Source organism: Stigmatopora argus, chromosome 5 (assembly GCF_051989625.1).
Source record: "Stigmatopora argus isolate UIUO_Sarg chromosome 5, RoL_Sarg_1.0, whole genome shotgun sequence".
NCBI lineage: Eukaryota > Metazoa > Chordata > Actinopteri > Syngnathiformes > Syngnathidae > Stigmatopora > Stigmatopora argus.
The window spans coordinates 8,916,607-8,930,780 of NC_135391.1; the positions used below are offsets into that span (position 1 = coordinate 8,916,607).

At 41.0% G+C, this 14,174-nt stretch overlaps 1 protein-coding gene across 1 annotated transcript; it reads right to left on the reverse strand.

Moving 5' to 3' along the window:
- Positions 1-176: 176 nt before the first annotated feature.
- On the reverse strand, positions 177-11,832 carry limk2 (LIM domain kinase 2). The gene is made up of 16 exons (XM_077600408.1): positions 11,656-11,832; positions 11,382-11,478; positions 7,085-7,220; positions 5,403-5,512; positions 4,219-4,404; positions 3,954-4,059; positions 3,221-3,432; positions 2,967-3,153; positions 2,793-2,879; positions 2,488-2,619; positions 2,285-2,341; positions 2,085-2,150; positions 1,835-2,006; positions 1,695-1,750; positions 1,465-1,622; positions 177-1,222 (listed from the first exon to the last, which is right to left on the reverse strand). The coding sequence occupies exons 1-16, from the start codon at positions 11,669-11,671 to the stop codon at positions 1,006-1,008; spliced, it is 1,995 nt and encodes a 664-aa protein (XP_077456534.1). The 5' UTR covers positions 11,672-11,832; the 3' UTR covers positions 177-1,005.
- Positions 11,833-14,174: the final 2,342 nt, after the last annotated feature.

Below are 14,174 nucleotides of genomic sequence, written 5' to 3' on the forward strand. Positions count from 1 at the left end.
CTGATTATTATATTTAACAATGTTCAACGTACAGCACATTTTAATTGACATGTAACAATTGTCCATATATCAAGAAACAAATACCTATCTAGTTGTACTAATAAGTATGTTTATGGTTGAAATGCACATGTCAAGGTCTTGTATATTTTTGCTCATCAAAAAAAAAAAGACTGAGCTAAAGCAACTAGTTCAAGGTTTATTTAGGAAATGATTATTACACACCAGGAGTGGTAACATTTGTCGGTACCTTGACACTAATAAAACAACAGTTAACTTTGACATCCACACTGAATTGAAATCTAAACTCCCGTTAAAAAAAAGAGACCTCCTTTTGAGGCATATGTACAAAATCTACATATAAATTGGATGATAAAATAAATTCATCCAGTAGCTATGTACAAAACAAACTTTTTTTGTCTTGACGAGCCCTCTTAGAACTAGAAAGAATCGGCAAGTGAATAAAAAAAGCCCTAAGACCATGAAACGATGCAACATGAGTTAAACTGCTACACAAAAAAGTGCAAAAACTGGAAACAAACTTGTATGTAACATGAACGTGTGGTGAAATGGCAACATTGCCAATATGCAAATGTTCAGAGTAATTGGTGTGTTATTGCCGCACCCATTGTGCTTTCTTCAGATCAGCGGAGGGACAAATACGTAATGGGTCACTGAATCTGACAAACACAATCCTGACATGTCAAAATGTGGCCCAAACTTGTCTTTGTAACCAAACCACAGCAAGCTACTCGTCTCATTTCTGCATGATAAACATTATAAAACGACCTGTGTGCATTGAATCAAAGGGTCAGAAGTAACGACTGTCCTCCTGAAACGCATCCAACTCGCATTGTAAAACTCAGGCGACCCAAAGGTTTTTTTTTTGTGGTGGGGGGGGTTCCCTCACGTGGCTGAGGCACAGTTTTCCTCTGGCCAATCCGTAGTGTTTGTTTATTTCAGCAGGTCGGAGGGGGCTGGTCACGTGGCTCAAAAGCAAGGCGGGCTCTAAGTGCCGTTGTCTGATGTACCCGAACGAGCCGGGGAGGCCGATTCGGGAGATTGGGGTTCATCTGGGCTAGGCGCTTGGGGGGAACCGTCTTTGGGCCAGTGGAGTCGACTCAGACTTTGATGGAGTTCATCTAATTCAGATGGAAGGGGGATGCCCAACTCCTGGTTGAGGGACAGTGCTTTGAAGCAGTCTTCCAGCTTTTGGAATGGTGGACTAAAATTGAAAGATGAAAGAGAAAAGTCTCATTTATGTACAGACGTTTCCCACCTGACGTGTAATTTGAGTATGCCCAACTAGGACCAGTATTTTAGCACTCTCTATGGGTACAAAGTAGATACTGCGGGAGAGAATTGAAATTTTACATGGAAAGAACCTGTGCGTGTGGCACTGAGTTAGAGTTAAAACAAAATCTCAAGAAACGGACCTTAGTAAAAATCACTTATGGGTGGACTTACCGGTTGTCTGGTGTGAGGTCACAGCACGCGACGGCGAGCGGAAAGAACGCTGGCGGGCAGTCTTCGGGGAGGAACTTCTCCACAAACTTTCCCACATTCAGACCAAAGTCCAGAGTTCTGGGGAGACATTCCGGGTCTGCGTAGACCTTCCCGATGATCTGGTTTGCAAGATAGGGAGGGTGAGGGTGCAATTTTGACAAACTGGTATGTCATCACTTTAGGATTCTCACCTCGCAGAGAACGATTCCATAAGAGAAAATGTCCACCTTCTCATCATAGCGTTTACCTAAAAGAAAATCAAAAGCAGGCCTGAGCAAACTCTCAGGCTTAACTGACACCAAGTCAGTCAGTAGTTTGCGACGGAACTCACCGTTCAACATCTCTGGCGCCATCCAATAGGGGTTTCCGACTACGGTGTATCTTTTTTTCCGGTCAATCCGTCGGAAAACTCTCTTCTTGGTGTTCTTTTCGGGCGCCGGCTTCACTTTTTCTTCTACAATGAGCCGCGACAGTCCAAAGTCAGCCACGACCACCGTGTTGTCCTGTTTGGAGAATCATTTGGAGTCAATTGCCCGAAAATCCACCACGTCAGAATCGGCTTTGAACAGTTTGTCACGTACCAGTTTGACCAAGCAATTGTGAGAGTTGAGGTCTCTGTGGATTATGCTCATCGAATGAAGGTAAGACTGAAAGAAAATCATTCATTTTTGCCTGCTATTTACAATCTATTTACAAACTGCTGTTGTTGAGTGTTTGACTGCGCAACAAGATTACACAGAATATACCTTTAAATGTATATCTGCAAAAATAGCCAACTCACCATGCCAGAGGCGATGCTTTTTGCAAAACTCACTCTTTGCTCCCACGAAAATGGATCCTGTCAAGATGAAATAGGAATAATATATGAATAAAAACACAAAAATGAGGACTGAATTAAAGACTACCACACCACAATCACATGATTTAACCAAGAAAGAATCTGGTGTGTTTGTGTTCTGAAGCAAATTGCGTCTTAGATCTCACCATGTCTCTGATGAAGTCCTTGAGGGTTCCTCCTTCGATAAACTCTGTGATCAAATTGAGCCTCTTGTCTTTATACAGTACTCCTATGAATTTGAGAACATGAGGGTGGTCCAAACTCCGCATAACTTTGACCTAAAGAAAAGGAGATGGATCATCTTAGTCTTTTCTCTGGCTGAAATTTCATCCACGGGAAAACAAATGTTAAATCAAATAAACAACGAGCTCATGGTGTTTTCCTTGGAAGGTAGAATAAATGACGGGTGGACAGAGAGCAGTGTTTTGTCTGTGAGGAAGCGCATGATTACCTCCTTGAGGAAGGTTTTTTGGGTCTCTTCATCACAGCGAAGCAGCTCCTTCATCACCATCACCTCTCCTGTGGCTTTATGAGTCACCTGCGAGGACCAAAAAAAAAAACACCAATTGTATCTTCTCTATAGAGACTCTTTTTCCTTTTTTTTAGGACAGAAGGAAGAAGAAACCTTGATAGCTTGGCCAAAGAAGCCTTTCCCCAAAACCTCGCCATGGATGAGGTCACAGGGCCTGAAGATACGATGAGAACAACTGCTGGACGACCTCAAAGATTCAGAGCGTCCGATGTCTCTGGTGATGAAAAGATGCTCTTTGGGGGAATTGGGCCCCGGTGACTTGCAGATGCTGTTGCTACGCCTGAATCAGAGAACATTGAGGATTTCAACTTCATGCCACCAGAACACTTTTTCAGGCTTGGACTAACCTCAAAGATCTCCTCTTTAGTGAACCGTGGTCCACGTCCGTTCTCTCCAGAACGGCGTTGGACGGCGAGGAAAGGCGCATGCGGGAGGTTGCCGGGACTCCCAGGACGTCCCTGGACGATTCCAGACGGAGACGGTCCAAACGTCGCCTGACCGGGTCGTACTCTATAAGCAGCTGTAATGTTTGACCGGTGCGATGGATGCGATCGTCCACCTAAACAGGAGAACACACTATTCAACATTTGGACTCTAACAATACTGTATAGACTCAAAAGTCAAAATACACGTTGGCTTGGCACTATTAGAAAATGATTGACTCAACAGTGTTTATGATGGTTGGTGTAGAATTGCCTGACATTTTCAATTCATTTTCTATCAGTCCTATCTTCTTAAAAGCAAAGTCTTTCATGTCCTTTATCCTTTAGATATAAACACATCTAAACAGTGATGTGAAAAGAGTTGTCTGTACAATCAGTGAGTGAAATATTTTCATTTTATAATATTAATAATATTAGAATAAGGCTGTGAGAATGCAAAATGTCCAAGTAGTGCAGTCATTTCCCAGTCTCTTCCGTCTAAAGAATTCATTAAAAATGACAAAAAGAGCAGAATGGCAAAATTCCAACATGCTTGGTGAATTTCTGCGGTGGTGAGATGAGAGAAAACGACTTAGAATTCAGTGTCTGAAATGTTTGTTTGTTGTTTTTGTTTTTCAGGGAGATTGCGCAAAGTCACCTCTTGGTCCAGCAGTGTCGCCACCGGATCGCCATTGATTTCAAGGATCCTGTCTCCAACGTGGATGGCATTCCGCACCTCGGGGCTAATCAGCATCCCTCTAACCCTGATGGTAACACAACACCACGTACAGTGTCAGGGCAGCAGGAACGCATCTTCAAAATGATGTTAATGACGGCCACCTGACCCTTTTGGTAATAAAACTCCACACATAATTACAACACGGGACACGTGTTCATCCTCAACTAGGACAACTGCCACTCACTCTTTGACTTGGACACTCGCCGAGCCGTTGACGTCCCGCAGGGCCGAGACAGAGAAACCCCTCTTGCCGTTGGCCGCGGAGGGCATGGAGATGAGCGTCACGGTGTGGGGGAGGGAATCCAGGACAGAGTCGTGTGAGCGCTTTTCCAACATTGGCGTGAGGATCACCTGCTTGTGGCACTTGCCGCTGCGTACAAAAAGCAAGAGCGGCTGAGATGACGAGGGTCGACATGCTTCTGTTTTAAGTCGCGGCGGCTCTTAGGGGAGCGGCGCTTGAGAGAGTCATGGTAAATAAATGGAGCCTTTGAACTAAATCCATTGTTCCTGGAAGCACAATTGGATTGTGAAACACCGTGGCACAATCAAAATTCTATTCCACGTTTAGTGAAAGCAAAACTTTCCTCACACTTCTAAAAAGTGGCAATGACACAAAGGCTACATTCATTAAAAGTCATAATGTACGTATTGTTAAATCATCAGAATTTTACGTTGCACCCTTCGTATTTGATCCACATTGAAAATAACAAAACAGGCATTTTGTTTAGGTACTGAGAATAAATCACAAAAAGTATACATAAATTAAAGAATGCTTGAAAATATTTACTCAATAAAATGGGTAGAGCAGATTTAAGTCCACTATTCTATTTTTCATGTTTTTTTAGAAAATTATAATCTTAAATAAGTCACTCTACCTTCATGTTGTTTGTTTACATTAATATTTTTCTTAAGGCAAAGATTTATTTACTTTTGAAGCCCAAATGTCATCTAATTCTAGAATGAGTAGATTAACTGATATAACTATAATTATATCCATCAATCAACAGAATTGTTATATACACACATATACATATATATATATATATATATATACACATATATATATATATATACATATATATACACATATATACATATATATATATAGAGAGAGAGAGATATATATAAATATATACACACACATATACATACACATATATATACACATGTATACACACATTTACATATATATATACACATATATTTGGAATATATAAAATGCTCATAATTTCAATGTATTCAGAAGTTCTAGAATAAGACAAGCATCCCATAAAGGTGTTCATTTTCTTCTTTTTCCCGCCCTTCTTATGAATGAACCAAAATAGTCCAATAACCTTCAATATGATAGCGAGCGATTGTTTGACTTACCAATAGAGTTTGGAATGCTCTACTAAGGCATAGGTATCCCGGTCTTCAATCACCACCTTGCAGCTGAGACATACAAAGCACTCAGGATGATACTTGTGTTCGCCGGCCACCTGCAATCACAATGTTGATTGTTCAACTCCCTGCCGCGTCCTTTAGTTTCCCCTCCTGATTAAAGTAGGTGTGCTCCTCTTGACATAGACAGAAACAACACCTGCTCCGCGCGCTCAGCCTGTCTGGAATCTGCTATGAGGTCACCTGCAAGGGAGACGCACGCTCCTTCTCGCTTTCAAGCGCCAAGAGCGATCGGTCACGTGTACGTTCTGGTTAACGGCGTTATATTTCCGGTGTATATATGTTTTATGAGCTAATGCATATATGTTCACTTTAAAAGAAGGATCATCAAATACTAGCAAAAGTACTGCTCTCATGTGTAAATATTAAATAAGGTTGCCTTATGGTTACGTTAGGAGATGTTCATTGTACACTTTCTAAGTGAAATACTCTCATGGATAGCCATTCAATCAAATTCAATCCAATTCAATTCAATATTCCATGCTGAGATTGCATGTGCTGTTCACAACAGAATTATATTGATTGAGACTGTCATATTTCAAGCTAGTTTTGCACTTTCGGCTCAGTGGATTTCACTATAAGAGATTAATAACATTACTTGTCAGTGAGCGCCGAGAGGGGGATGACGTCAGCATGACGTCATCTCATTCAACCATCTCTAACTCTATTGTGAAAGACAGGAGTTGCACTCACAACCTGCCCCCGAGTTTGACAACAACAGGTTCAACCGTTTCAGGGGCTTTGCTCTCTAGCGGAATGAACTCTGCCGCTTCATTGGAGAAACTGATGATGACATGACCTCACACTGGTTTCTCTTTGTACTAGAGTAGGTTGTCTTTTGAGAACTTTGCAAGTGAATGAGGCCTCAATGGGGAAACTAGTGGGGTTGATGGCTGCAGCCTAAGTAAAAGTATCAATTGTCTGTAAAACTGCAATCAGCACACACCCTTCTCGTAGCATTCATACAAAGTGGAAGGGAGAAACTGGGACTGGAACAGAGAGTGCTTTGACATGCTCTGCGCGTTCCGGTATTATCTAATTAGAGGGGGATTGTTGGCGCTTGTTTGATGGTGGCGAAGCACATTTAGAAGGACAACACATTGATGTCAAGGCACAGCCGTTGAGACAACACAGAATAACAGAGAAGAGCTTAGGAGACCAAAAGGAACAGAAACTAAATCATTAAAGCATGAAAGCAAACTGAATTTTCTGTTCATTTATCGCACATATGCACCCTTAGAAGCAGTTTTTTTTTGCATTTGGACATCATGATGCATTTTTTTATTTAAAAAAAAAGGCATCAGGAGCAACAAAAAGATGAATGCATTTTGTTAAATATCAGGTCTGCAAAATAAATTCACTGACTTGCATTTACCTTTCAAGATAAAGCAACATTGTCAACAATGTTTGTCCATACTTTCCACTTTCATGAACAGATAAAATATACATTTCCTTTTTTCATGAGCTTGTAATGTCCTCATGCAGAAATAAGAAAACTCTGACCATTATTGACATTTTATGGTTTGTTTTTTGATAAAACAACAAAAACAAAGGTTGCCCTTAATGTCGGAATGTCTGTCTAGGTAAAAAATACAGGGCGGCAGACTTACCATGGCCGGCCCAGTCATGAGCAGAGAGCATCCATGACACAGTTCTCCAAACTTCTCCCAGTAGTGTTTGCGACAGTACAGTTTGCTGTCCTTTTCATAATACCAGTTGGTCAGGTGGTCACAGCATACAGAGCACCTAAGAGGAAAAAGAACAGGTCGGGTCAGCTTTGGGTTTTGTTGGAAATGGATTGAAAAGCATCTCATTTGCATTGGTTCATGAGCCAAAAAGTATGCATATTTGAAAGTGTCAACTTCAATTATTATGGCATTGTTGAGAAGGTCTGTAACCAGTTTGTTTGACAACCAAGGATTTTACGCCGCTAGGGTCAGTGAAACTTCCTAATCTGGGTCACCGTATGAGCCTTCTAGTCAAAGGCGGGGAACTAAATCTTTTGTAATCCAGGATAAATCCAAACCTGAAAGTACGGCAGCATTGAAATGCCAATTTAAAAATAAAAAGAAGGTCTTTAATTGGAATTTTAGGAATCAAGTTCAAAATGAAAAACGTTGCAAACTGAGTCGCTCCTGCAGGCAGTGAACATTTGTTGAACAAGATTTACTGGTTATGCAAAAATATCCTGCAACTTTTGACAACAAAAAACAATAGACTAGAGAGCACTGATTAGTTTAATGAATGACTCCTTATTAAAATTGTTTTGATTCTGCACATTCTCAAAAGGGGCCAACTGATGGTCGAGTGGTTTATTCGCCTGACTTTGGAGTGGGCAGCGTGGGATCAATTCCCACTTGGTGGACCCTACGACTGACTGACGACCAGTCAAGGCTGTACTCCGCCTTTGGCCCGAAGTCAGAGAGAGTGGGCTCTAGCACCCTTAGGTGAACAAGTACTGTTGAAAAGAAATGAACATCCTCAAAATGTTCTTGACACACGTCAGCAAATATTTCTAAACAATCTGCTTCTTTCTACTTTTTCAATTAATGACTCTTCCGTTTATCACCTCTGATTCTAATCTGAAAGAAGCATTCCAAAAATGCAGTGTGACATGGCCAATTAAATGATTAAATGAAATGAACCACTTTTGGAGCATTCAAGCATCATCTGTTAAGCCCTAATATTCGAACAACTCCCAAAAAGGTGATCTTAATTGAGAATATGATCCATTTTGCATGCCTTAATATGAGCAAAAAGCACAGGATGTTACTCAAAACATTTTGTTAAATATTTGCTATTGTCATTGGACGCACCTTATAGGTGGCGCTTAAGTCCAGAAAACACTTAACTATTTCTTACAGAATACTTAGCTATTACATGACATTCAAACCCATTTTAATCCATATTAGGGGTGTTCCGAACAAACCCAGGTGGTTCTCCGACGAAGAATGCAAATAGCTAGGCCTACAAAAAACAAAAAAAAAACACTGCAAAGCAAACATTCCTGATTTCCTTGAAGCAACATTCTTGCAAGAGGGTATTCTTTTGTTCCTTCTATAATGTGGAGGTAGCACAACCTTTGGTTGTGACTTTGAGGTCTATAAGAGGGGCGTATTCCAGCTTTCATTGGATCCTTATCTCAGGGTGTGAGGTGGTCGCAAATGTTCTCCAAACCAACTTTGGGCCGGTACACGATGAGGGATAAAATGATGTTTCTATTCATAGGAGAGGAAATGTCTCTTTGCAATCCACTGCATATATACAAGTGACCTTTGATAAGAATTCCTGTCAAACAACATTTGATTTTAGAAAGGTCACTCGACTATCAAGGGCACACAGTAGTAAGAAAAAGTTTGGGCATCCAGAATTTTTTTTTAAAGAAAAATTTAAACATGGGTTTAATGGTGTCAGAATTACTGCAGACTAATAGGCCATAAAACACATTACTTTATGTGGCTTTTCAATCATAAAATGAAGTTGGCAATAGGCTATAGTTCATCTTTTGTCTTCTATTCCATCATTTTATTAAAGCGTTATGTTTCTGCTCGAGGCTCCAAACTGAAGTCCGTGGCTGAAGTCACAAAGACCTGGACTTGAGGACTAATTCCATGTTTTCTCTCCACTTGAGGATTGAGTGGACACAAACTCTCCTTGTAGTTTTCTCTGTAGATCCACATTCTTTATTGTTTACGTGCACACATATGGCTACACTTAGAATGAGCCAGCGGTCAAATCAGCACACGGTGGCTTTTCACATGCGAGATTTGCTTGCACTTTGCTTCACTCCGTCTACAACAATTTAAATAGCCTGCACACACACACACACAGCTCAAAATCCAACCATTTTCAACACCACTTATCCTTTTTAAATGGACAGTACATTGGAGACTATCCCAAATAATAGACTAGTACATCCTGAAATGGTCACAAGTGAGTCACAGGACCCTTCATCCAGGAGAACAAAAGCCCCAACAATAAAAACAATTCCTCAATTTGTAATGAGAACTAAAAGATACAAGCTTCCCATGCAGCAAAAAAAATAATAATAATTGCTTTCACGCAGCCGACGTCTGAGACGGCAGACTCCCACCTATGAATATCTGTTGAAGGAATGCAGACAGCGCGCGGGAGGGTTCTGCTACGTATAGGCCTCAACACTGCCAGGTTGACTGGAACAAAAGTGACATCACCGTGCAAGAATGTTCTACAAGGTGGAGGTAGTCCGTTGGCAGAGTGTGGACAATACTCACCAGGCGAAGGACGTTTGGCTGACCTTACTATGTCAATCTAATTAGTTTACAAAGCTATGATGAGGAGTGTCTTTATTATCACAGTGGTGCCGTTCTAACACTTTTAGAGGAATTACTCAAGCGAATCCAATCTAGTCATGTATAAATAGTAACGGTGGAGAAGGTGACATGTAATTACAGTAAATGTCAGTTGAATAACCAGCAGGAATTAGTATGAGTAATTCAGAAATGATAGGAACTTGGCCTCGGAAGCAAGGACGGGTCGATGTGAGCTCTTTGAAGAGGTAACATTTGGTAGGGCGTAAATCTGTGGCTGAGTAAGGACACTGGGTGATGTTATTTCAATGTTTACAGATAATGGGAGAAGACTTCGGTGATTTGAGAAACACACGTCCTCAATAACTAAAAGCCAAGGTTGTAAGTGACATTCCTAAAAAAATAAAAAGCTATTTGGAATCCAATCAAATATCCTGTGTAAAAAAAAATGCATTCATTACCATTAATTTCAAAAAGTGTTTCTTTCGCCTGACTGTAGTGCGGGCAGCGTGGGATTGATTCCCACTTGGTGGGGGTGTGAATGTGAGTGCAAATGGTTGTCTGTCTCTACAGGTCACCGGATGTTTGGTGGCCCGGACGTCTGGTCGCCCGGACGTCTGGTCGCCCGGACGTCTGGTCGCCCGGACGTCTGGTCGCCCGGACGTCTGGTCGCCCGGACGTCTGGTCGCCCGGACGTCTGGTCGCCCGGACGTCTGGTCGCCCGGACGTCTGGTCGCCCGGACGTTTGGTCGCCGGACGTTTGACAACATGACAGAGTTTACTGTTGAAACCAGCTCTCAAAATGATATTCATGAGAGTGAGAGAGAGAGAGAGAGATTAATATCTAAATATCTACTGTTGAAACCAGCTCTCAAAATTATATTCACCCGGGCGACCAAACGTCCGGCGACCAAACGTCCGGTCACGGTCTCTACAAGTGCCCTACGACTGACTGGCGACCAATCGAGGGTATAGTCTGCCTTAGACGCGAAGTTAGCTGGGATAATCTCCAGCTTGTCTAGTCGGAATAGCCCTTTAAATTTCCAGAAAATCAGCAACAATTTTATTCCTCATTACATTGGCTGTTTGTTGGTGCTTGAACTGGACAAAGGGTCACTGTCCTGCGCACACGTTGCATTTCTCCCTGAAGCGGTGACCTGTAAAAAGCATCCTACCACATCCACTCCACTTTTTGTCAATCATTACTGCGGACACAAGTAGTTACGAAAGTTTCATGCACCACTCGTCATTGTGCGGTAAAAACAAATTCTGATCATACTTTAACAAAACAAGCCGACCTACAGTGTTTAGTCTGTGACACAGAAGCTTCCACAAGGCCGTTTGTGACTAACCCCAAAACAACAGTGGTATGCTGAACAACAGAATACAAACTCATTCACTGACATTGACGGCCATCGATTTGAACTAGGAAAGCTGACAGGGAATAATCGTATACAGTGCCATTACTAATGTAGATCTTCAATTCCTATCAGTTGGGGGGACGCACAAGGCTATCGCATTTTGTGTGGTTTTGATCAGTGCAAAATGAAGCGTTTACAGCTTTGATCTTGCTTCCGAGACGTTTGTGTGTGATGAGGTCGTAATCTGGCAGACTTACTGGAAACAGGCGGCGTGCCAAGTGTCCTGTAGGACCTTCATGTGGAACGGCTCGTGGACCCTCGCTCCGGAGCCAGCACAGTAACAATCGTCTGTCCCTGCAACGGACAAATCGCGATTTTTTGTTTTGTTTGTTTTTTCCACGCAGATCTGCAAATTCTTAACATTTATTAGGTCGAGTCAGACGATCGCGAGTAAAAACACTGCAGCTTCACGCTCGGGTCAACGGCAAATCCTCTCTCACAATGAATATTGAACCTGAACTAATTCCTCACCTTCTCGGTCGTCCATCTACTCTGTTAGGCGAGCGTCTTTGTCCTTTTAAACACGTTGCATGCTGTAAAATGATGAGTCCGTACGGAAGAATAGCCCGCGACTCGCAGCTCAGCGGGGAAAAATAAGAGCGAAATGCAGGATGAGTGACGTCACACTGGCCACGAATTCCTGCGCCTGAAAGCGGAAGTGTTGGACTCAATAGCAGCACCTGCAAACAGCAGGACACCAAGCGAGTCAACCAAAACAACAGCAGCGCCCTCTGTTGCCAACGGATGTAAATTACACGTATACTCTAGTTGATTCATTTTCCGCACTATAGTACTTATTATTCACCTGAATTGGTGGCCAGCCAATCACAGGACACAAGGAGATGCACAACCAATCACGCTCGCACTCTTACCTAGGGACAATTTAGAGTGCTCTACCAGTCTAGTACGTATATGCAGTTTTTGGGGATCCAGGAAGAAACAGGAGTACTCGGGGAAAACCCACGAAGGCCCAAGGAGAACCTGCAAACCCACACACTGGGATCAAACCCTCGATCTCAGAGCTGTGAGGCCGACTCGCTAACCACTCACCGGGACACCATAACCAAATATTTTATCAATTATAATTGGTATTATCAAATCTTGTGATTATTGTGGTGATGTTTTTTTTGTGGGAAGGGATAGTTAAGGCATTGTGGGCATCTCTGGCAAAAAAATAAAGTACATCAAATGTAGAATAAAGAAGGGGTGTGTGGGGGTAACTATTACTTACAAGTTACAAGTGTGACCTAAAGTAGTATAGAGTGTCGCATTTCTTCACACCTCTACAAAAGCAGAAACTGGGATTAAACCCTCAAACTCCCCTTTTGGTAAAATAAGAAACTCGATATGTGATGTAATCAGAGAAATCTGAGTTTCAGGCAAGTTACCTTTGTATTATACTGGTGTACTGCCAGTAGTTGCTTGGGGCCTAAATGCTGTTGTCAGGGGAAAATGGGTTAAACACACAAAAAGGCACCAGATCGTATGTAAAGGTGTTCTCAACTTCAGATTTTTTTTACATTATTTCTCATACCTGATGCTCTTTTACTAAAGCAACACAACATTAGATTTATTTGACAGTGTCTGTTGATATAAAAGCCAATTTTATTTGTCCTTTCCTTAGCCTCTCTCAAAGATAAGCAATAAATGTTAGACTTGTTTCAACTGCACTGTGGGTTGCGTAAATTTTGACACAACTGCATGTGTGTTGTTGTTTTTTTTACAGCATATCTAGGTTGGCAATACATCCTGCTGCATGCAAGACAGTCACTTGTTTAAATATCTCATCCTATACTTCACTTATCAAGTAAGAAACTTGTTTGTCCTCCGTTTTGGTATTGCAACATAACACACACACACACACACACACACACATATATATATATATTTTTTTTATTTTATTTATTTATATATATATATATATATATATGTATCTATTTATATATATATATATATATATATATATATATATATATATATATGTATGTATATATATATATATATATATATATATATATATATATATATATATATACATACATACATACATACATGTATATTGTAACATATCGGAAATATAAGAGAGAGGTAGTCTGTACCTTCCATGGATACATTCTAAAATACCCATGAAGGCTTGTTTGTAGTTGTTTTATTCTGCAGGTTTACATTTTCAGTTTTATGGAATACAAAAAAAAAATGCCCTTCACTAATTGTTAGCAGATGAGAAAATGTACACGTGCACAAAAACATTCATCAGGAACAAATGCCCGAAATTCAAGTTCAAGCTTGCCACAAAGTTTAATAGACACGTAACATGTTTTCATCTACATCGTTTAGGTATGACATTGATGAAGAAGTGTTACAACACTTTGACCATCTGCCATCTGCCTTTGCTTCGGGCAAAACTGAGAAAAAAGAGGGGGATTAGATAACGTCAAACATTTTGTGGAAAATCCCAACTACCATGTGGTGCGCATGCAAGACAAAATCGTTTTTCCCAACCGTGCAAGGTTAGGAAATATAGCTTGAATAACATGACAAATGATCAGTTTTATTAGTTTTTTTTCTTTTCTTTTCTTTTTTTTTATTAAACACAGGTGTGAACCATCACCACCATCCCTTGCCATTGGCAATGGCAGCAAAGAAGTTGAACACAAGCATGTGTTTCTATCCATTATTATAATTCATTCATTCAATTATTTTCCAAGCTGCTTAACCTCACAGGGGTGCTGGAGCCTATCCCAGCCAACTATGGGCAGTAGGTGGGCATTGGGAGAACATGCAAACTCTCCACTTTAACTTTTGATCTCAGAATTGTGAGGCAGACTGGCTAACCACTTGAGCACCGTGGCACCTACAATTATATTTATCATGATAATTTATCAATCAAAATAAAGTTCAAATATTGAATTTGTCGGATTGGCAGCGTGGAAAAAAAACATGAATGGCAGTTTCCTAAATCCAATCCTAAAATTGGCATTAAGGTATCT